The 22,534-nt window shown below is 42.2% G+C and overlaps 1 protein-coding gene across 3 annotated transcripts in view; it reads left to right on the forward strand.

Moving 5' to 3' along the window:
* Nucleotides 1–12,580: 12,580 nt before the first annotated feature.
* The window catches only part of TMEM131 (transmembrane protein 131), a 192,575-nt gene continuing 182,621 nt past the window's right edge, over nt 12,581–22,534 (forward strand). For 2 of the 3 annotated variants that reach the window (XM_030838891.2, XM_030838892.2), the window contains exon 1: nt 12,582–13,261. In XM_030838891.2, the coding sequence (XP_030694751.2) occupies nt 13,081–13,261 (181 nt within the window). In that variant the 5' untranslated portion in view covers nt 12,582–13,080. Of the gene's footprint in view, nt 13,262–22,534 lie in introns of all 3 variants that reach the window. The other variant, XM_030838893.2, reaches the window with a different exon arrangement.

Here is a 22,534-nt window from a genome sequence, read left to right on the forward strand (position 1 = left end):
CGGGCCTGAGAAGCTGGAGAGGAAATTCCCCAGGACACGTCAGAGCTCAGAGCCCTGGGGAACTGGAGAGTAGGAAAAGGGCGAAACTGACCTCAGAACTCAGGGCCAGAGCTGAGCGGGGCAAGAATCCTCTCTCTGCCGCAAAGTGCGGTGACCCAGGGACCATCCCACCCGTGCAAGACCCCAGCCAGCGAGGCTCTGGAAAGCCTGTTTCTCCTTCACCTTCTCTGCCTGACCTTTCCCTCTTTCTATGGTAGGAATGGACTAGTCGAGAAAAAATATAAAGAATATTTTAATTGTAACTTTAAAAAATTATGGATTTCCCAGCCCAAGATATATCATTATTATTATTTTTTTAATCAATGAGAAACATTTTCCTCGAGCCTTTGGCTGCTGCATGACCCATCTCCCAGGAGTCAGGTGCCAGGTGACAATGACAATAGCTTTGACGGGTGCAGTGGTGTCTCAGAGCACAGGAAAGGACAAGTTGTGCAAAGATGTGAGGTGCAGCTAAGTTAACTTGCTGCTTTTTAGCGTTCATATTTGATTCTAGATTTTTCTGTTAAGTTATGCAGAACCCAAATCCGGGTGAATGTCACTTGTTTTGTAGCCTCCAGCAATACGTCCAACCACTATCAGATTCCTACTTGTGCAGCCCAGGAAATTAGGACAATATTTAAGGTATCAACTCAGCTCACAGTGATCCTCTCACTGCCCCTCTTACCAGGAGTGGGAGAGCCCCTGGTAGCCTTGACTATCCCGAAATACTCCCCCACCCTTCCCATCCACCCGTAACACATCTAATGGGTCCTGCTTCTCCTTCCTGAGAATTGACAGTCTGAAATTCTGGTTCTGCGTCTTCTGTGTTTTGAACAGACACTGCAGCCCAACATGTTTTATGCCATGGGGCATAACAGAGCACACATCTTCAAGGGTAGGAGTGAAGCATACGAGACGCACGTAGAGGGAAAATGTCCTCTGAGATATTCCTCTTCCAACTCCCTTTCTGAAACCCAGCCATAGCTCCAACTCGGGGGTCTATGAGACACTCGTTTTTCTTGTAATAATGTCTGCCTTTCTGGCTAATCTGGCCTGAGTCCATTTATTTTACCTTCAATGGAAGTGTCCTAATGAACCCTGGTAGGATCTGCAAGGTCAAAGACTGCTGATTGGCTGTCACAGTACCTGGCATGTCGTAGGGACTCAATGAACAGATATTGAATTAATGCATGAAGGATACCCTGGGCAAGCATGCCATGCGTGGGAGGAAATGTCAGGAAAGCAGCGTTCCCCTGCTTTGTGGGAATGACGGAGGAATGGTGGAGCTAGTTATACAAGAGAACATACTCAGAGGAGAAGAACTGGCAGGTGGGAGTCTATCCAAAATCCTGTAAACATCCTCTCCATATTTTGATGATTTCCCAGATTGTGAATTTACCTTCAACCGTAGAAGCCAGATCTTAACTTTTCCAGCCTCCCTTTCCACTGGAGTACAGATGTTTGACTTGTGAGACACCGCTTGGAAGCCAACTCCAAGGGGAAAGGGGCAGGATCTAGGGCACCCACATTGCCTGTGTGCTGGGCAGAGGCAGAGGCAGGTTCTGGGGATGGACCTTCCTGACCAGGTTGGTTCTGTGAACAGATTGTGGACAACGCCCATAAAAGCTCAGCCCAATATGTCCCTTTAGCTCTACTAAGGACACTGTGATCTTTCTACTACCCCTTAATAAACTGACTAGAGTGGATGCAGGGAATAGAAGCTGGAGTCTTCATCATGCAGTCAGAGCTGAGAATCATGTCTGAGAGTCAAGATGTGAATCCAAGATGAAAGCGAGCAAAGTAGGGAGCCAGGAGAGTGACTTTTCTTCTTTTCTTAAAATTTTTATTGGAGTCTAGTTGATTTACAATGTTGTGTTACTTTCTGTTGTACAGCAAAGCGAATCAGTTATACATATAGCCACTCTTTTTTAGATTCTTTTCCATATAGGCCATTACAGAGTATTGAGTAGAGTTCCCTGTGCTATACTGGATGGACCTACAGATTGTCATACTAAGTGAAGTAAGTCAGACAGAGAAGGACAAATATCGTAGATCACTGATATGTGGAATCTAAAGAATGATCTTTTCAAACAACCAATTTTGAGATTAATTGACTTTTCTCTGTTGTTTGCCTCCTTTCTATTTCATTAATTTTCATTCCTATCTTTATTATTTACCTCTTTCTATTTTTATGAGCTTGATTTTCTGTTTTTCTAGCTTCTTAAGGCAGAAGCCTACATCATTGATTTGAAACTTTTCTTCTTTTCTAGTGTAAGCATTTAAAGTTATCCTCCTTCTAAGTGATACATAAACTTCATCCCACAGATTTTGATATGTTGGGTTTTCATTATCCTTTAGTTAGAAATATATTCTAAGATTTCCAGTTTGACACATGCATTAATTAAAGTGTTTAATTTCCAGACATGTTGGGGTTTTCATATTCCTGATATCTTTCTATTATTGATTTTTATTTTAATTCCATGGTGGTGAAAGAACATACTCTGTATGATTTCAGTCCTGGTGAACTTATCGAGGACTGTTTAATGGCCCAGGAGATGGTGTATCTTGATAAACTCATAAGCACTTGGAAAGACTGTGTGTTCTGTTCTTCTTAGGTGGAGTGTTCCAGAAACATTGATTAGGTCAAGTTGGTGGAAAGTGTTGTGTAAATCTCTGTTCTTATGATTTCTGTCTACTTTTTCTATTTAAATACTGATAGAGGAATATGAAAATCAGCTTGGTAATTTTGGATTAGTCTAGTTCTCCTTTCATTTTCATCAGTTTTTAAGATTTTCTTTTTCTTTTTAATAATCACAACCCCTTGTATCAGGTATCTATTGCTGTGTAACAAATTAGCCCCAACTTAGCTGCTCAAAACAACATGCGTTTGTTATCAGGAGTCTGGGTATGGCTCATCTGGGTGCTTCTGGCTCAGGTTTCTCACAAGTCTGTCGTCGAAGGGTCAGCCTGACCTGTATTCACAGTCATCTCAAGGCTCTCAGTTATCGTCCAAGCTCACTCATGTGGCTGTTGGCTGCCTCAGGTCTTTTCTGGCTCTGGGCTACAGCCTTGACTAGGGGGCCTATCCACAGAGCTATTCATAACATGGCAACTTTCGTCCCCCTGAGGAAACAGAGAGAGACTTTTGTAACCTAATCTTTAAGTAAAGTCATATCACTTTTGCCACATTCTGTTTATTAGAAGTGATGTTAGACTCAGCCCATACTCAGGGGTGGGGGGTAGAGAAAGCTGTGAATAACAGAATGTGGAGATCATTGGAGGTCATCCTGGAGGCATCCCACACACTCTTCAAGGCACTCAAAACAGAAAGAGATCTCAATCTATATACCTATGGAGACATACGTAAAAAAATACATGTACATACGTATACATATATGTGTAAATATATACATATTTGGTGGTAATGGATTGTCTCATGGCATCTGGAAATGCTAAGCAACCAGTCCTCAGGAGAGTGAGGCTCGAGGCAGCTATGAGGACTCTGCAGCAGGAGTTTGTTGATGGTCCTATGTAAGCTCTGTCATTTACATAACTCAGAATTCATCTTCCATGTCCATATTTCTTTGTCATAAATTTCAAGAGGATCTGATTGGACCAGCCTGGGATAGGAGTTCATAGCCAATCAGCTATGACAGGGAAACAAGATCACGGAGGATAAAACCCATGACCAGAGGTCCACCCCTGTGGGCAAGGGAGCAGTGCTCATAGAGGAAGGATGGGTTATATGTCAGGTATCACCCTGGTGATGCTCACAAGTAGTGCTTCCGTCAGAATATGTTGGCAGTGGCTGAAGCCGAGAGTGGACTGGCTCAGGGGAGAAGATCTGACCTGAAGGCCAGGGGTCTTAGGGGGCAGAGGAACATTCATAGTAGCCCTTGTGTCCTACCCTGGGTCTTTGTGTGGCCCAGGCTCAGGCCCCACACCTTTCTGTACACCTCAAAGAGATCACAGGTCTCTGTGCACCCTGGTAATGACCAAAGGAACTTTGGTGTCCTGCCAGGGTCACAGAGTAACCTAAGAAGAGGAGTTTGGCCCAGGGTTGGACTCAAGTCTTAGGTGTTGGACTGTGCCAGCAACTGTGGCCTCAGGAGGCTCTGAGCACTTGGCCTCCTCAGCAGGCAAGAGGAAGTGGTTCTGTGGTCCCACCAGAGGTTTCAAGGCATGGGCATTATCTGCTGCCACCCTGGGCTAAGTTTGGTTGTTTCAGATATTTGGCAAGTGCAAGAATTCTTTGGATGAAATATGACCCAGGACTTGATGACTTGATCTCTCTGGTCAGGCCCCACTGGCACAAGTGATGGTCTAGGATGCCTTCTTAGCCATACTTCTCTTCTTAGTAGAGAAGCTAGATCTGGGGCTGAAGCAGCTGAAAGCCTATTGTTGCTTTTTTTAAAAAACAGAAAATTCCAAGCATACCTAAAAGTAGAGAGACTGGCATCATGAAGCCCTGCACTGATCACCCAGCTGCAACTGATCAATTCATGACTAATCTTTCCTCTATAACCCTACCCACTGCAGCCATTTACCCTGTAGATTATTTTGAAGCAAATTCCATCATATAATTTCATTCATAAATATTTCAGGATGTATGTCTAAAAGATAAATTCTCATTTTAAAAAATCAATAACCATTATCACATCTAAGATAATTAAAAATTCTTCATCAAAAATCCAGCCAGTATTCCAATAGTCCCTGTTATTGCCTTTTTAATGTACAAACTCTAAAAATTAAAATTAGAATCCCCCAACTGCTTTTAAAAGCGTTCATTGGTGATAACATTCACAATAAAATATATTAAACCATGAAACAAAACAATAAATGATAAAAAGTTTAAGTTGTTCTTTACAATGTGATAAATCATGAGAAACTGAAACCAGTTTCCATCATCTTTTTTCAGGCTGCTGCTTCTTATTTTCCAAGAAGGAAAGAAAAAACGGTTAAAGCCTGAAGTTGTCATTAGGGCTATTAAATTGTCTCACCCTCTCTCCTTGCAGCCACAGGAGAGATTACAGTTCCTCAGTCCCTTAAAGTGAGGTGTGGCCACATGACTTGTTCCTACCGAAAGTTGTGAGTGGAAGAGATGAATCAGTCAGTTCTCATCAGATAATTTAATTTCCATTACGAGCCCCTCTGAAGCATTCTTTTCACCGTGCTATAGTGAGTGACTCAGGTTACTCCATCACCTGGGGTCCTGGAGGAACAGGTAGTGGATGAGAGAAACAAATTTGTTGTTTAAAGTCACTGAGAGTTTGAGGTTGTATGTTATCAAGGCATAATCTGGCCTACCTTGACTCACGCAAAGTGGTTAGGCTTGAGCAGGTGATTTCAGGGAAGGTCAAGCTGTGGCTAATAACCTTTTAGTGAGAACCCTCTTGAGGGATCATTGGATTCACCTCTTATGATTTTACTGAATTGATCTGTGCTGTCCTTTAGGTAGGGCAGTGGAATCTTAATTCTTCGGGCTTTGACATTATTATAAGAGGTATACAATAATTAAAAGAGCACCCTGACAAATAAAACACTTTAGATGTATAAAATATTAAATAGACCTGAAGTTGAAACACAAGATGAAACCCTGGCCTGGAGCGTCATGTCTCTGCCCTTCCATTACCTTGGACAGCTCCCTTCATTTCTGGGCCTCAGTTTCCTGTTCTGTAATGATAATCATTATTACAAAAGTGACACTACTGGGCACCTTACACGGGCTAGATAGTTCCGTGGAACTTAACTTTTTTAATCCTTACAACTAGCTTTCAGTAGTTAATTTTTTGTACCATTTTTAAAAACACAAAACTGGAAACATATTTAGAGAGGCTGCATAATTGCCCAACAATAGCTGCACGTGGACGGGGTACTTCCAAAGCCATCCTCAACTAAAGGTTTAAGGTCCATTTCTTGTTGTAAAATCCTGTGGATTTTTTGGTGTAAGGCTATTCACAACTAGTAAAACCACATTGTCAAAAAGAGAATAATATTTTCTCCAACAAAAAGAAGCGTTCTTTTATTTGCAATCATATTTTCCATCGTGTGACAGAGCACATACTTTATGAAGATCAAGGACTCTTCTATTAATATTCCCTGGCCTGTGTACTATCAAAGGGATTCAAAGCATCAAACCTTTATGATAGAATTCAGATGTTAACTGTAATGCAGACTAACTCTGAAACACAAATATTCCCCGAGAGCTTGCTCAGACTTTCTTTCCTTTTTTCTTTCTTTCTCTTTCCTTTCCTTCTTTCCTTCTTTCTCTTTCTTTCTTTCTTTCTTTCTTCCTTCCTTCCTTCCTTTCTTTTTTTGGTAAATTCTTTTCTTTTTTTATTGAAGTATAGTTGATTTACAACGTTGTGTTAGTTTCAGGTGTACCCCAAAGTGATTCAGTTATACATACATATATATCTACTTTTTCAGAGTCTTTTCCCTTATAGGTTATTACAAAATATTGAGTATCGTTCCCTGTGCTATTCAGTAGGTCCTTATTGGTTATCTATTTTATATATAGTAGTGTGTATATGTTAATTCCAAACTCCTAATTTATCCCTTCCCCCCTTCTCCTTTGGTAACCATGAGTTTGTTTTCTATGTCTGTAAGTCTATTTCTGTTTTGTATATAAGTTCTTTTGTATCATTTTTTTTTTAGATTCCACATATAAGTGATATCATATGGTATTTGTCTTTCTCTGACACAGACTATTTCTTTGCTGACACTTCTCTTTTCAGAATAATTCAAAGACTTGTTAATTCATGGTCATAAAGACATTTTGCCAGCCACGTTGTATGGTTTTACGATACCAGACTTACAACACCAAATTTAACTTGTGGTTAAAATATTGGAAATTAAAGTAATGATGTTTAGAGAAGGGAGAATTCACTTTATGGAAAACACTGCTTAGGCGTGTGTGCGTGTGTGTGTGTCTGTGTGTGTGTGTTACAGCTATGCTATCTGCTCTCGGACCGCCATTACCAGCTCCACACATAATGGCCAATTCTTGGTTCCCCATTTAGGGAACTCACACTAGACTGGGCAGAGAGAATTGTGTCTCTCCTGCATCTTCATCTCAGCTAATGTTTTTATTTTACTGTCATACATTAATGTTTTAATTTTGTTTTTCATCATTTCTGGTCTCCATCTGAGCACCTTAAATATATTGGTCCTCATCTTAACTGAATATTCCTGAAATCTTTACTGTTAGGTTAAATAATAGGGAGAGGTAGGAACACCAGTCTGTCAATACATTGTTCAATGTCATTCCCCACCCACCCACCGCCTCCCAGTGGCTTTCCAAGGCTGCTAATTAACATCCGACCATGATATCTTAAGTACAGGTGAATGATTACTGAAATAGGTTTCTTTAATAATGGTGTTTAGGAAAGTTCAGGAAGTCAGGGCAGTCTAAAATTCCATATCAAAGTTCTTATTGAGTATGAGAGAGGACAATGGTACAGGAGGTGAGAGGAACGGGGAAAATACTGGAGGTACCCTCTGTCCTCAAGAATATTATTTTCCTCCTTTGAATGGAAAGACCACCAAACCACATGAAATAGCTCAAAAAGTTATAGGATTAATAATAATTCTAGAAGAGAAACAGTTAGGTACTGGAGTCTGTTGAGACTTTGAAACGGCAGGCTGAAATTTTGGTTTATTTCAAACTAGGCTGTTTGCCATGGAAATGTTTTTTGGGAATGCTAGAAAGACTAATATAGGCTTGTAAAATGTGTCAGTCAGCTTGGAAGGAAAATGTTGAACAAAACCATAGTTGATTCTAGCATTTAATGCAAAATGCTTATTAGTAGAGGTGTAAATGTGGTAGCAGTTACAGTCATCGATGAGGCCCTGGTTCAAGTAAATTTGGAAATTGCAAAGGCATCTAGTTTTCTTGGAATATCTGAGTAAAACGCTCCCAATAGGATGAAATCCACATAAATAGTGGGCTCAACCCACCATCTCCCAAGCTACTATCCTCATCCTGCAGCATGAACCCGTCTGGGGTTTATTTGCCTTACCCTAGGCTACAGCAATTTACCTAATAATTGAACAGACTTAAACCTGGGGCTTCATGAATTGCTTTTTTTTCTTTTTAAGAACAATGCCATGGAAAACCTACCAAGGAATAAGGCACGCAGCAGACAGAATGAGCAGATTACTCTGTACATTAAAGGAGATTGTCAGTATGCTACATTTCTTCTTATTCCCTTATTGCTGTGGGCTTTATTCATACTCCGAACTAGATGAAAGAGAACTGAAAACAAAGAAAAAACAGTAGAAGTTGCAAAGGCTGGATAAATAAAGACATTGGTGGAACCCAGAGTTGCCTTCATTTAATTCTCCTCCTCATTTCTCCTTTGGTTCTCTCCCTCCTATGACATTTTGTACCTATCTATCTTATCCACTAAGACTTTAAGTTCCCTTGAGAGAAAGGACTATGTCTTACCGATCTTTATCTTTTGGTATTATTCGTTCATTCATCCATACATCAGTCATTCCATAAGTGTTACTGAGAGCCTAATACATTCCAGAAGCTTGGGATACATCAGTGAACAAAACAGATGGAGGTGAAAGACAGATCAAGACAACACATAATGAATAAGTAAATTAAATAGTATTATAGAAAGGGATAAATTTTATGGAAAAAGAAAAAATGAGCACAGGGTCAGGAGGATTGGGACTTGGGGTTGGATATATTATTAAACTGCAGTATTAACAATGGTGATCAGAGTATGCTTCACTAAGAAGGTGATGACAGAGCTAAGACTGAAAGGAGGTGAGAAAGTGAGCCAAGCAGGGAACTAGGGGAGGAGAAAGCACTTCAGACAGAGGGAAGAGCTGGGACATAGGCCCTGGAGAAGAAGCATCCCTGGTATGTTTGAGGAACACAATGGAGGCCAGTTCAGCTGAAATTAACTGACCCCAGGGGAGTGCAGTAGAAATGGAAGTCAAAGTTCATGGGGGGCCAGATTGTGTAGAGCCACGTGGGCCAGCAGAAGAGCTTTGGTTTTTACCCGGAGATGGGAGCCACTGCAGGAGGGACGGAGGTATCTTACGCTTTAAATGGGCATTCTGCTGCTCTGTGGACAATAGACTATAAACATGCAAATTTATGTCAAAAAAGAAAGCAAATACCACCAGAACTTAAAAAAATAAAATCAAAGCTGAGTTTATATACTTGTCAGGCAAGGAAACACATCAGTGAAAAAGTTTACTAATTTATGAATTGGGAAAAGTCAGGGTTTTTTAAGTGCTAGAAAGAGGAAAGGGGGTTCATGGGGGTGATGCTAATCTAAGATTGAAAACCAGCACCCTCATAGGAAAGAACAGTGCTGGATCAAACAGGGAACTTTGTTCAATGGGCAGAAACAAGTCTTCAGTTAGGCCTAATAAGGGTCTGGCCTAGGGGTCACTCAAAGTTCACAGTCCTTTATCAGTTTCAGCTGGTTTGAACCAGTTGCGGTATAACATAGCATCCCATTTTGATATCTCCTAGGCAAGGGCTGTAAGTGGAAAATTTTCCTTTTACAGTTGGGCACAGAGAAACCTGTTAGGAAGCTCTTGCAGAAATCCAGGCAGAAGATGATGGGGCTCATCCCAGAGTATACCATGGAGGTGATGAGAAGCAGCAACTGATGGCTGGAGTTGCCCTGGAGACAGGAAAAGCTGTGGGTGGAAACGGTTTGGGGAACAGATAAGGAGTTCGTGTGAGTTTAAGATGTCAAATAGATGCAGCAACAGGGACAGTGAGGTCTGGCTGGTGACGTAAAGTTGGGACTTGAAAAAGAGTATAGATGGTGTCAAATACCAGGAGCCCATGTGCCGTCAACCAGTGAGCCAGTGAGATGGAGCCCTGGGGACTCCAACAGTATTTTCCCCTCCAGGTCCCAAATTTTAATTCATATATATTTTTATTACAATGAAAGTATTCTTGTAAGCCTCCTCAAATATTTTGTGGAATGAAGTGGGAGTATAAATCAATGATCATTGGAACTTTCACTGTGCCTCATATGGTGTTTTAATTTCCCCCAATTTATTAGATATCATTTTACAGATAAGGAAACTGAGGCCAGAATAGTTGAGTAGTTTGCCTGGCATCAATGAGTAGCTAATAAAGGCAGGGCTGGGATTTAAGCCCAAGTTCACCTGAGTCCCTTTTAACTCTGCTTCCAATAGTTACTAATCTGGGTAGAGAACAAAGTTGACTAGAAGGTGAGGAGTCCCAACTGTTTGTAGTTCCTGGCATGTTCCAACTTAGTGCAATAGTCTTTAAACTTGAGCATGTTATCAGAATCACCCAGTGGCTTGTTAAAAGACAGACTCAGGACCTCAACCCAGAGTTTCTGATTCCACATGTCCGGGATGTGGTCTGCTAATGTGCATGTCTGATAAGTTCCCAGGTGATGCTGGTGCTGCTGGTCTGGGGAGGACACTGAGAACCACAGGTTTAGGCGCTTTTCCCTGATTCTGCCAGTGAAATAGCCTGCCAGATGCCCAGGTCTCTCTAATTCCCCAAAGGGGATTAGAGGGGTGTCTGCTGCTAATTAGAACTTCAGAAGGGTCCTTGGTGATAATTCCTTCGCCTTTTTTTTTTTCCTTTTTTTTTTGGCCGCACCGTGCAGCACGCCAAATCTTAGTTCCCCGACCAGGGATTGAACCCGGGCCCCAGCAATGGAAGCTCGGAGTCTTAACCACTGGACTGCCAGGGAATTCCCAGTTCCTTCAGTTTTAACATAGTTCTCTCCTTCCCAAGGCACATGGCTGTTGGGGGAGAGGGGATGATGGGGTGATGGCAGTTCAACTCCAGGTGCTCTCCAACACAGTTTACCAAGCTGTCCAGTAAGTTCTTCTTTTATTATTATTCTCCCAGCAGTCTCGTTGCCCTTTCCTGGGAACAAACTACCATCATCACCCCTGTGACTCCCAACATCCATCAGGCACAGGGGGGGTTCAGGTATGGTGGGCCCTAAATGCTTACACAGCTATTGGGGATGGGGGGCTTAAAGAACAAGAATACAAGCTTATAAACACACAATTAGATGCAGGGCCTTGAAAGAAGCTTGTGCAAGAGAGGGGCCCTAAAGCTTCAGCTTCATTAGCTTCATGGGAAATCAGCCTCTGATCAAACAGGCCTGTGTATGTCTAGGCTCCAATTATAGCCATATGCTTAGTTCCCATGGGGCTCTTGAGCCTCAGGCTAATCAGAGGATGTGGTCGATTCCTGTGTAAGAGAACCTGAGCGTTTCATGGTTGAAGAGACTTGTCTGCCCTGAACCTGGTAGTCGGCGAAGGGCTGCTGAGTCCTTGTGCCGCACCTTGAAGGTAAGTTTTGACCCAGCTAAGGCACTCAGTTACTTATCCTTGGGCTTGATTTCTTCCGTGAGTTAAAAGCCTTCCGGATACAAACATGGAAAAGCCAACTTAGAGATAATACTAATTATTCCTATTTAATTATATCGAGAACAAAATTCGATTAAATTCTGACTCTAATATTCAGAAAAGTAAAAGTGCTTTTCAAAAATCAGAGTAAGGCTATTAAAATGCAAAGTGCTTGCTTGACAAAGACGACTACTGCATAGGGTAGCACTTCAAGCTTCTTTTTTAAGTCTTCCTGAAATTTTATTTTCCCACGTAGTTTGTTCCAAGACGTATTAGGGGTGGACTTGGCCTTCATACAAGGATTCACTCAACAAATCCTGCTAAGCATAAGCAAACGGCTCTGTAGTTAGGGGAAGTTACTAAGATAGGTACTAAATTAGGAATTAGGGGAAGTTACTAATTGATTAAAGAGGGAGTTTGTAGCGAACAGCCACGCCCACGAAGAACCTTGACCTAAGCTGAAAAGGGCATCTAAGAGGTATGAGGTGGCTTCCCGAAGGAGACTAAAAGAGACGGCATTTGTGTTGAGCCTTGAAGGAAATATGTGAATAAAATGTCTTAAGAATTATTCCAAGACGGAGAAAGCCAGCATGAACACTGGACGCTGTTCTGAAGAACAGTCTGCCCTCTGCCTCCAGGGACACTGCTGTTTTATACACACACACACACACACCCCAAAGGGCTTTCTCGCTGCAAAGTGGGCACAATCCAAGGGCAGGAGGAGTCCATTAAGCGTTCCTGGGTGCTGTGTCTTGAAGGATACAAAGAGGAACAGAGCAGGTCCGCGTCCCCAAGGCAGCGCCACCAGGAACTCAATCAGGCGATGAGTATTCTCGAAGCGGCTGAGAGGCGGAGGTGCGGCCAGGAGGAGTCACTGGAATGCATTTTCCGTGATGGGCCTCGAGGTCTGGATGCGCACTCAGTCCTCTGGAAGGCTCTCGCATTGCAGTACCAGGGATGCAGGGGTTTGTCCCCTACTCACAGCAGCGTCCCAGCCGGCCCCAGCGCTCCGCAGCCCCTCCCCGGCCCCGGCCCCGCCCCCGTACCAGGGCGGCTGCGCGGCCAGGCCTCCCGGTCCGCACGTGATCGCCGTCACTACCTCCGTGAAGCCTGAACCGCCATCATAAGTCCTGGCGGCTGGGCCCTGGCCTGCCTCCCTCCTCCTCCTCCCCTGCCGGCCAGGGGTGACGGGTTGGGGGTGTGCTGCCCTCGTCCCGCCTGGCCACTGAAGCCGTGGGCCTCCGAGGGCGGGACGACGAGTTCCGACCCACGGACCCCGGGGCGGGCAGACTGCCAGGCGGGCCGCCCAGGTGACGACACGGCGGGGGCGGTGCCCAGGGCCGCGCCCCGCCCCTCGCAGGCCAGCGCCCAAAGCCCGCGGCCCGTGCCCGTTTCCAGTATGGCCGACCGCTGTGCTTGACCCGCGGCCTCTCCGCTTCGACTCTCCGTAAGCGATGCAGAGGCCGAGGCCGTGACTGACACTCTTGCTCACACGCACGCACGGACCCAGACCCACGCCCGGAGTCCGAGCCCTGGGCCCAGAAACGCTCTCGCCCCCGGCGCCGCGGCCAGAGCCCGGACCACGGCTCCCGCGCCGCCGCCGCCTAGCCGAGAAGGACCGCGCCGGATCTCGAGCGCGGCGGCCCGCGGCCGGCAGGGATGGGGAAGCGGGCCGGAGGAGGAGCAGCAGGAGCCGCCGCCGCCTCCACGTCCTCCGGGGCCGGTCTGGAGCCCGCGGCCAGCCGCGGCGGGGGCCCGCGGAGCGCGGCCGCCGGCTTCCTGGGAGCGCTGCACCTGGTGATGACCCTCGTCGTGGCCGCGGCGCGGGCCGAGAAGGAAGGTGGGTGTCAGCCGGCCGGCATCTCCCGGGCCCGGCCCCGCGGCTGTCACCGCGCCCTCGCGGAGGCCGCTGCCGGGCTGCGGCCGGGGAGGAAGGGCCGCGGCTCTGGGCTCGGAGGGCGGCCGAGCGCGGGGCTCGGTCCGGCACGAAGTTGCTTGGTCGAGTCCCGTCCCGAGCCGGGAACTTAAGGTTCGGATGCCAACTCGCGGCGTTGGCCGCACGGAGTTGCTCTTGTTCTCCGTGATTCCTTCCCCTCGTCTTCCCTGTTGTCTCCTGTCACTGCCGTTTCAAAACTTCCTGAGTTCTCATATATTGTTGCCACTTGGCTCACTAGGTAGGAGGGGCATATTTTTAGACTTGATTGCTGTTAATAGGCAAATTTGAGGACACTTTTTTTTTTGGTTGCGGTTTTAATAGCGGCGTGCGAACAGAGCTCACTTTAAAATGTAAAAATAGCGAGAGTGGTGGAAAGGCTTCAAGACAGCTTACCGAATTTTACTTTGCATTTGTTCAAACATTTTGGGAGGAGGAATCTTGTTTTTTCAGCTTCCCTTTTCAGTATCGCTTTGCAATATTGATGATTGTTTAGCTAACAGTTCTCTCTCTCTATAGTACAATTCTGCTTAGCGAGCTATTGAAAGTCTGTTTATATTTTTTACATGTTTTAAGATACTTAATTGGGTGTCATTGTCTTTAATGTGAAAGACTTTAAAAACCAATGTCAAGTTTCTAGTTTGCAAACCTTTATCTATAATTTACAGTTAAGGGCTGACCCCTATTTTTAAAACTCTCGTTAGTATTGTATGACTGTAACACCGGTACTTTTACAGGGTTAAAACATCATTTTGTAACCTAGAAGACCAGATCTGTAATTTTGTCATTACTCCGTGTTTTTTTGAGCCTGGGGAAGTGAGTGACCACAGAGCCTTCATGAAGAAATCACTAAAAGTGAATGGTTTTTAAAAAGCTAAGCAAAACTTGTTAGTTTAGCTTCTGTTTCACACTAAACTGCCACTGCAAAGAAAATAATTTCTTGCCGCAATGACTTTAAGGTTGATGTTCTTCTTTACAACTAAAGTCACTTGCTTTTTATTGTTACTGAGGGCAACAGCAGAGCAAACCAAATTAATGTTAAAGTGCAGTGTGTTTCAGTTTACTGTTTATTTTTTTGCTCAGAACAGTACATCCTCTCACTTAACTCTAAGCAACCTTAGTCTGGGTTAACATAGGTGAAAGTTATTCAGAGAATTGCCATCTGTAGAAAGGATTAATTGACAGAGGCAAGATTATTTCCTGAATAAAATTTTGCTGCTTTAGGACTAGTCAGGCCTGGGGTTGTCATAGTTCATCTTTGGTTACAGATCTGCAGCTGGTTCTTGTGTGGCCATGGTGCCCAGCACAGCGTGGCATGTAGTTGGTGTCCAGTAAGTCTGAAATAGTACGATAAGTTAATGTCTCCTTGAGTGTAAGGTAGTCCTTGGCAGGTATTGTGTCCCGCTTTTTCTCTGCCTTTGCTTACCTTGCACAGTGCCAGGCACACAGTAGGCATTTAACATTTGTTTGAGTGATTGATTATACTCATGGGTCATTAGCACAGGGAAATAAAATGATTGAGGCTAGTAAAACATTAAGTTTGTATTGTCATCCTGCTGCTTATTTTTCCAAGAGCCATTTTATGTGCTAATTCTCATTGTATACCTAAGTAAACAAATCCCTTGTTTGAGAAATGTCAGCCTAGGTTATATTTGCCAGTTTCCCTTTTGTATGGTTTATAAGTTTTAATACACCTCTTCTAATACCCGTAAATGTAAGGGTTAAGGGAGGAGAATACGTGCCAGGGTGTACAAGGATGAAAAGATGTGGTCGAATCAGCCAGAGGTCCTGGCAGAATCAGACACCTTTTGTGGCCCATGTTTTGTCTGGATGAACAATTTGGATGGAGAAATTAGCTATTCAAGGTATTGATGGTAATTATTACTAATATAGAACACAAGGACTCTGTCCATCATAAATGGATCTGGCTCTAATCAAATATTCCATGAAGGTAGCTCCAAAAATGGCCAGTGCTTTCAGCCTCCTTGCTGATCAGATTCTGGTAGTTTTTGTTTGAGTAGTAGTGAGATTGATTTTCTTACATGAATGTGATACTGCAAATTTGGCACCATTCACCCCGCAAAGGATGCTGTTGGGTTTTTTTTCCAGAAAATCTGGGCAGATTTCTGAAGGTAGCTGAGTTCACTTTGTCCATTTACATCCTGAGGACTTTTTGTGTTTATTTTGGCAGTATAAACCGGCATAATTTTTCAAAGTTAAGGCTTACCTGCAATTTTAATGATGTTTCTCTGGGCATTTTGTGTTTTAGCATATTTCTATTGCAGCAGAATCTCACTAAAAAATCTTCAAAACAAAATAAAACTCATTGTCTTCGGAAGGAAAGCAGCAAAAATAGCTAGATTACCTAGTGCAGTTTTTCATGTTTGGACTAGATGTTGTTAATTTTAAGTCAGAAGCGTGAACCATTCTTTGTCTTAACATCCTGTATGTCTTAACACTCCTATATCTTAACATTTGCCTTCACTGATCTATGGGGGTGTGTTTCACTAGTCCAGAGAAAAGGGACCTTTGAAGATGTTTTGACTCTGCTCTACAGTTTGTAAGGACCTCTGAAAGAGTTGCCAGAGGTGGAAGTTACTGTAATTACTACAACTAACTTGCTTATTCTGGATTGGGGTCAAGATTTTTCTTGAAGCTAAGATCTAGATATTAAGAAGAATGAAAATAGGGGTGTGTGTGTGTAATGAAAATATATTAAAATATATATAGTGAAAATACGTGTGTACATCTTAAACGTATAACTTTTAGTGGTATTTTTATTTGTAAATCAGCCCATTCATTATTACAAGCAAATAAGAGCTTTTGGAAAAAAGCATCATATATCATGTATAATATAGTTTCCTTGTGAAATGTGTTTTTGGAGGGCATGGTTGTCTTTTAATTTATCATGAATGAAGAGCTACATTTTATGCATCTAGTAAATATAAAGTTGGATAAATTTGCAGGAATGTGATTGTTTTAGTCTGTGACAATTTATATTTGTGTCACATGTTTTATCATTAATTGGCGATTTATGGCAGGGCGAAGTTTGACAGTCTTTCTTAGGACTTTTAAATTTGTCTACCAGATACTTCAGTTTCGTGCACAAATTAAAGCTGTATTTGTGACAGAAGTGCAGAAGGAGGGTACAAAAGTGTTCTCTCTCCGAAGCATATGAACAAAGTGCTTAGGAATAAAGGCCAGAAGAAAAGAGATAAAAAACCTAATTTGATTAGGTTTTTTGTCTTAGGATGGTAGAATTGGTCAGGAGTGGTATTTGCTTTCTTCTAATCAAATTATTACTTCATAATGTAAAAATTTTTTTTTTTTTTTTTTTTTTTTTTGCGGTACGCGGGCCTCTCACTGCTGTGGCCCCTCCCGTCGCGGAGCGCAGGCTCAGCGGCCATGGCTCACGGGCGCAGCCGCTCCGCGGCATGTGGGATCCTCCCGGACCGGGGCACGAATCCGTGTCCCCTGCATTGGCAGGCGGACTCCCAACCACTGCGCCACCAGGGAGGCCCTAAAAATGTTTTTTAAGAGTGATTTTCTTAAGAGTGAAATGTTTTAATCCTTGCATGGGGGTAGAGTGATTACTTTTTAATTTAGGGCCTAGTAAGTAGAATATTCATTCATAGTGCTTCACTAAAGAACTTTCGTTGCTTGCTTTTACGAAAAGCTGTTTGCTACTGCCTGGATCCTTGGAATCCTCTAGTTGGAAAAAGTGTGTTCTCTCTTTCTCTCGCTAAGGACAGTTTTGCTCCTCTTTGCCATGCTTGCAGCCATCCCCATAGACACCTGCCCAAAAAATCAGCTTTTGGGAGTAGGTGTGAAATCATCTAATTTGTTATCATCCAGAGTAGTAACAAGCAAAGCTACTCTTGGGGGAAAATGAAGTCATTGTTGGTGCTTTTGATCTTCTAGAAATTCTCCTTCATCTGCATGGAGCTTGAGCTTTCTGATTGGCCTTGTCACGCGGAGAGGCCTTTTTTCTCTGGCTGAATTTTTCCTTATCTGCTGTAAGCAGCATCAGGCACTGTTGATAGCTGCTTCTTGGAACTTTTCTTCCTTCGTTTCTGTGACTTTGTACTTCTTGGTTATCATCCTGCCCTGTTGTCAGTCACTGCTCTGCAGCTGCCCGTTGGCTGTCTTCCTTCTCACGCACATCTGGCCACCAGCACACGCTGCACATGTCCAGAGCAGAATTCTTTGGCGCTACCTCTGGTTTCCCAGTTTTTATTAATGCCATGATTATTCTCTGTGCCACGTTGGTCTCGATTTTGACCGTTTACCGAGTGGCATCAGTGTCTGTTAACTTTCTTGGGCAGCTCTCCCACCGCCTCCGGCCTCCTGCCTGGGGCACTGCCCTAGGCCCTCACTTCCCAACTCTCTCCACTTCTCTAAAGTCCTGCAGTCCCCTCTCTCAATTTGCATTGTTTTTGTTACTCAGCTGTTATTCATTTTGACACTTAATCATATACTGCCTTGTTTAGCTCCTTAAATTGTTTTATGGGTGTCATTCTTCACCCAGTCTGGAATTTCTATGGGGCAGAACCTCTATCAACATCTGCAGTGTGTATTAATACATAACAGGCATTCAGTTTTAAACAGAGGGCCACCGAGAATGACCTTATCCTCCCCTTCTCATATCTGAAACCTGGATTGAGAGTCCACAGTACAGGTAAAACTCTGAACTTGGATGCAGGTGTTAGCAATTCTGCTACAGTAAGACATAGGGCAACACTACTTTTTTCTTCCCTACATGTTGCTTTCTATTGTAACTAAAATGAGTAACATATACTTATCTAAACCATCACTTTTGTTACTTTTAGATTTTAATATTTCACATCCTCATAAAGCCCCAATTTATAGATCATGAAGCAAGCACAGAGAAATTAAGTAATATTCCCAAGGTAACAGAGCTGGTAGGTAGTTGAGCTAGGGTTCCCTTGCAAGCCATCTCTCCCGAGTCGAGCTGCTTAATCCTGAATGAGTACTTAAGGTAGTAGATTCTCTTGTATACCAGCTGGATAAAGAACAGTCCTGCCAGTTCATGCAAAACCAATGTGTTAAGTATTCAAGTGAGGTGAATTTTTTTTTTAACAACTGTAAACATCTATATCACTTTCTATTAACTTCTTAACCATTAAAATGATCACAGGCCATCTGGATCGTGCACATTCTTAAAAGGAAACCAAGGAAATTCATGAATGGATGATCCATGGAGCAGGTATTTGGTATTAGAAGCCCCTGACTCGACTCTTAGCTCTTGATGATTTAGGTACCTGGTATATTGCTTAGGTTGAAATTACACTGCATTCTGTGAATTCATGTACTTCTTAGTTCTAGATTGGTGCGACAAGTTAGTGTAGACATGTGGAATAGTCTCAGAAGCTGGCCCTGTCTTCAGAGGAAATGGAGATAATCCAAAGGCTTGTAGTGGCATCAGCTTTTGGCAGTGGTGAAATCTCTTTCAGACTTCCGTGAGAAGTCTAGGAGCTCCAGAAGTTCATCTCTGGTGCTTTTGTTCATTCTTATGAAGGTGTTTTTGGATTAGGCAGTCATTATCATCCGTAGTAGATCAGTTTTTCTTTCATTCCTTTGTGATTGCTTTAGAAAGATTTTTAGAAAACGATAACTCTTGATTCATTTTGTTGAATATAGCACTTAGGGCAAAGGTGTGAAAAATGTCTAAGGTCTAAGAAGATCCTTGACATGGTCTGTCATGATACAGCATCAGACTCATTTTATTTATTTCTATATATAATTGTGGTAAAAAATAAAACACATAAAATTTACCATCTTAACCTTTTTTTTGGCTGCGTGGCATGTGGGATCCTAGTTCCCCAACCGGGGATCAAACCTATGCCCCGTGCATTGGGAACGTGGAGTCTTAACTACTGGACAGCCAGGAATTCCCTGCATCTTAACCATTTTTAAGTGTATAGTTCAGTAATGTCAAGTATATTCACATTGTTGGGCAATGGGTCTCCAGAACTTCTTCATCTTGCAAAACTGATACTCTCTACCCGTTAAACAGCAACTCCCCATTTTTCTCTTCCACCCAGCCCCTGGAAGCCACTATTCGACTTTCTGTTTTTTGTGAATTTGATTCCTTTAGATACGTTATATCAGTGGAATCGTGCAGGGTTTAACTTTTTGTGACTGGCTTAGTTCACTTAGCATATCGTCCTCAAGGTTCATCATGTCGTAGCATGTGATGGAACGTCTTTCCTTTTTAAGGCTGAATAATCTGTTGTGTATATATATGTCATATATATATAATTATATATATGATATATATATTTACAAAATATATATAATATATATTTATATAAAGATATATATTTATAAAATGATGTATATATTTATATAATGATATATATATATACACACACATATATATATCATTTTTCCATTTTGTTTATCCATTTGTTTATCCATTGTCCAATGGACATTTGGGTTGCTTCCACTTCTTGGCTATTGAGAATAATACTGCTGTGAACGTGGGTGGGCAAATGTGTCTTTGAGATCTTGCTTTTACTTCTTTTAGGTATATACCCAGAAGTGGGATTGCTAGATCATATAGTACTTCTATTTTTAATTTGTTGAGCAACTGCCATACTGTTTTCCATTACAGCTGCACCATTTTACAGTTCCACCAACAGTGCACAAAGATTTAGTTTCTTCACATCCTCGCCAACACTTACTTCTTTTTCTTTTTAATAGTGGCCATCCTAATAGATGTGAGGTGATATCTCATTGTGGTTTTGATTTGCATTTCAGTAATAATTAGTGATATTGAGCATCTTTTCTTTTTTTTTTAAGACTTATTTAATTATTTTTGGCTGTGTTGGGTCTTCATTGCTGTGCGAGGGCTTTCTCTAGTTGCGGCGAGCAGGGGCTACTCTTCCTTGCAGTGCATGGGCTTCTCGTTGCAGTGGCTTCTCTTGTTGTAGAGCATGGGCTCTAGGCACGTGGGCTTCAGTAGTTGTGGCACGCGGACTCAGTAGTTGTGGATCATGGGCCCTAGAGCACAGGCTCAGTAGTTGCAGCTCATGGGTTTAGTTGCTCCACAGCATGTGGGATCCTCCTGGACCAAGGCTTGAACCCATGTCCCCTGCATTGGCAGGCAGACTCCCAGCCACTGTGCTGCCAGGGAAGTCCTGAGCATCTTTTCATATGCTTGTTGGCCATTTGTATATCCTTTTTGGAGAAATATTTATTCAAGTCCTTTGCCCATTTTTTAATTGGGTTATTTTTGTTGTTGAGTTGTAGTAGTTCTTTATATATTCTGGATATTATCCCCTTATCAGAGAGATGATTTGCAAATGTTTTCTCCCATTTTGTAGGTTGCCTTTTAGGGTTGTATTCTTTGATGCACAGAAGTTTTTAAGTCTGATGTAGTCTGTTTGTCTATTTTTGCTTTTGTTGCCTGTGCTCTTAATGTCATATCCAAGAAAACATTGCCAAATCCAATGTCATGAAGCTTTTCCCTGAAGTATTTTCTTCTAGGAGTTTTACAGTTTGGGGTCTTACATTTTGATATTCATTATGAGTTACTTTTTGTATATGATGTAAGATAAGGTTCCAAATTCATTCTTTTGCATGTGGATGTCCAGTTTTCCCAGCACCATATGTTGAAGAGACCGTCCTTTCCCCATTCAGTTGTCTTGGAACCCTTGTATAAAGATCATGTGACCATGTACATGGGAGTTTATTTCTGGACTCTCTATTCTATTCCATTGGTCTATTAATCTCTCTTTACACTAGTACCACACTGTTTTGATTACTCTGGCTTTGTTATTTGTTTTGAAATCAGTGTGAGACCTCAACTTTTGTTCTTTTCTTTCAGGATTGGCTATTGGGTTCCCTTGATATTCCATATGGATTTTTTTTAACCTCTTTATTGGAGTATAATTGCTTTACAATTGTGTGTTAGTTTCTGCTTTATAACAAAGTGAATCAGCTATACATATACCTGTATTGCCATATCTCCTCCCACCCTCCCTATCCCACCCCTCCAGGTGGTCACAGAGCACTGAGCTGATCTCCCTGTGCTATGTGGCTGCTTCCCACTAGCTATCTGTTTTACATTTGGTAGTGTATATATGTCCATGCCACTCTCTCACTTCGTCCCAGCTTACCCCTCCCCCTCCCTGTGTCCTGAAGTCCATTCTCTACATCTGCATCTTTATTCCTGTCCTGCCCCTAGGTTCTTCAGAAACTTTTTTTTTTTTTTTTTAGATTCCATATATATGTGTTAGCATACAATATTTGTTTTCCTCTTTCTGACTTACTTCACTCTGTATGACAGACTCTAGGTCCATCTACCTCACTACAAATAACTCAATTTCATTTCTTTTTATGGCTGAGTAATATTCCATTGTGTATATGTGCCACATCTTCTTTATCCATTCATCTGTCGATGGAGACTTAAGTTACTTCCATGTCCTGGCTATTGTAAATAGAGCTGCAGTGAACATAGTGGTACATGACTCTTTTTGAATTATGGTTTTCTCAGGGTCCATATGGATTTTAGGATGGATTTTTCTATATATGCAAAAACTGCTATTGTGGTTTTGATAGGTTTTGCATTGAACCTGTAGATTGTTTTGGGTAATATTGATATCTTAATAATATTACATCTTGCAATCCATGAACATGGGATGTCTTTCCACTTATGTGTGTCCTATGTTATTTCAGCAGTGTCTTGTAGCTTTCAGTGTACAAGTCTTTCACCTCCTTGGTTATTAGATTTATTCCTAGATGTTTTATTCTTTTTTGATGCTATTGTAAATCACACCTGCATTGTATGACTAAGGGTTGTGAACTAGTTTTTGATAAAAGAAACATGGTCTGCTTTTGAAACAAAAAATTCTGCAAGCTTAAGGTAGTTCCTTAGATTATTTGCCTATGAAATGAAATGTATTTTAAGCCTCTTAAGTTCTAACAATTTGTGACTATTTTCTTAATCAGTTTTGATTATAAAATGATGTGACAGTCTAACTTTGGTTCTTAAGAACTACTTTTTTTCCTATGTAGTTACAGTATACATTTGAATCAAAACATATGCTAATAAAAACCTATCTCAGCAGTGAATTTGAGATATAGCCTAAGCCAAGTCTATTGGTACAAAGTAATTAGGGTTTGCATTCATGGTGTGGCACAGGCCCTACTTAG

The sequence above is a fragment of the Globicephala melas genome, chromosome 12 (assembly GCF_963455315.2).
Source record: "Globicephala melas chromosome 12, mGloMel1.2, whole genome shotgun sequence".
Taxonomy (NCBI): domain Eukaryota; kingdom Metazoa; phylum Chordata; class Mammalia; order Artiodactyla; family Delphinidae; genus Globicephala; species Globicephala melas.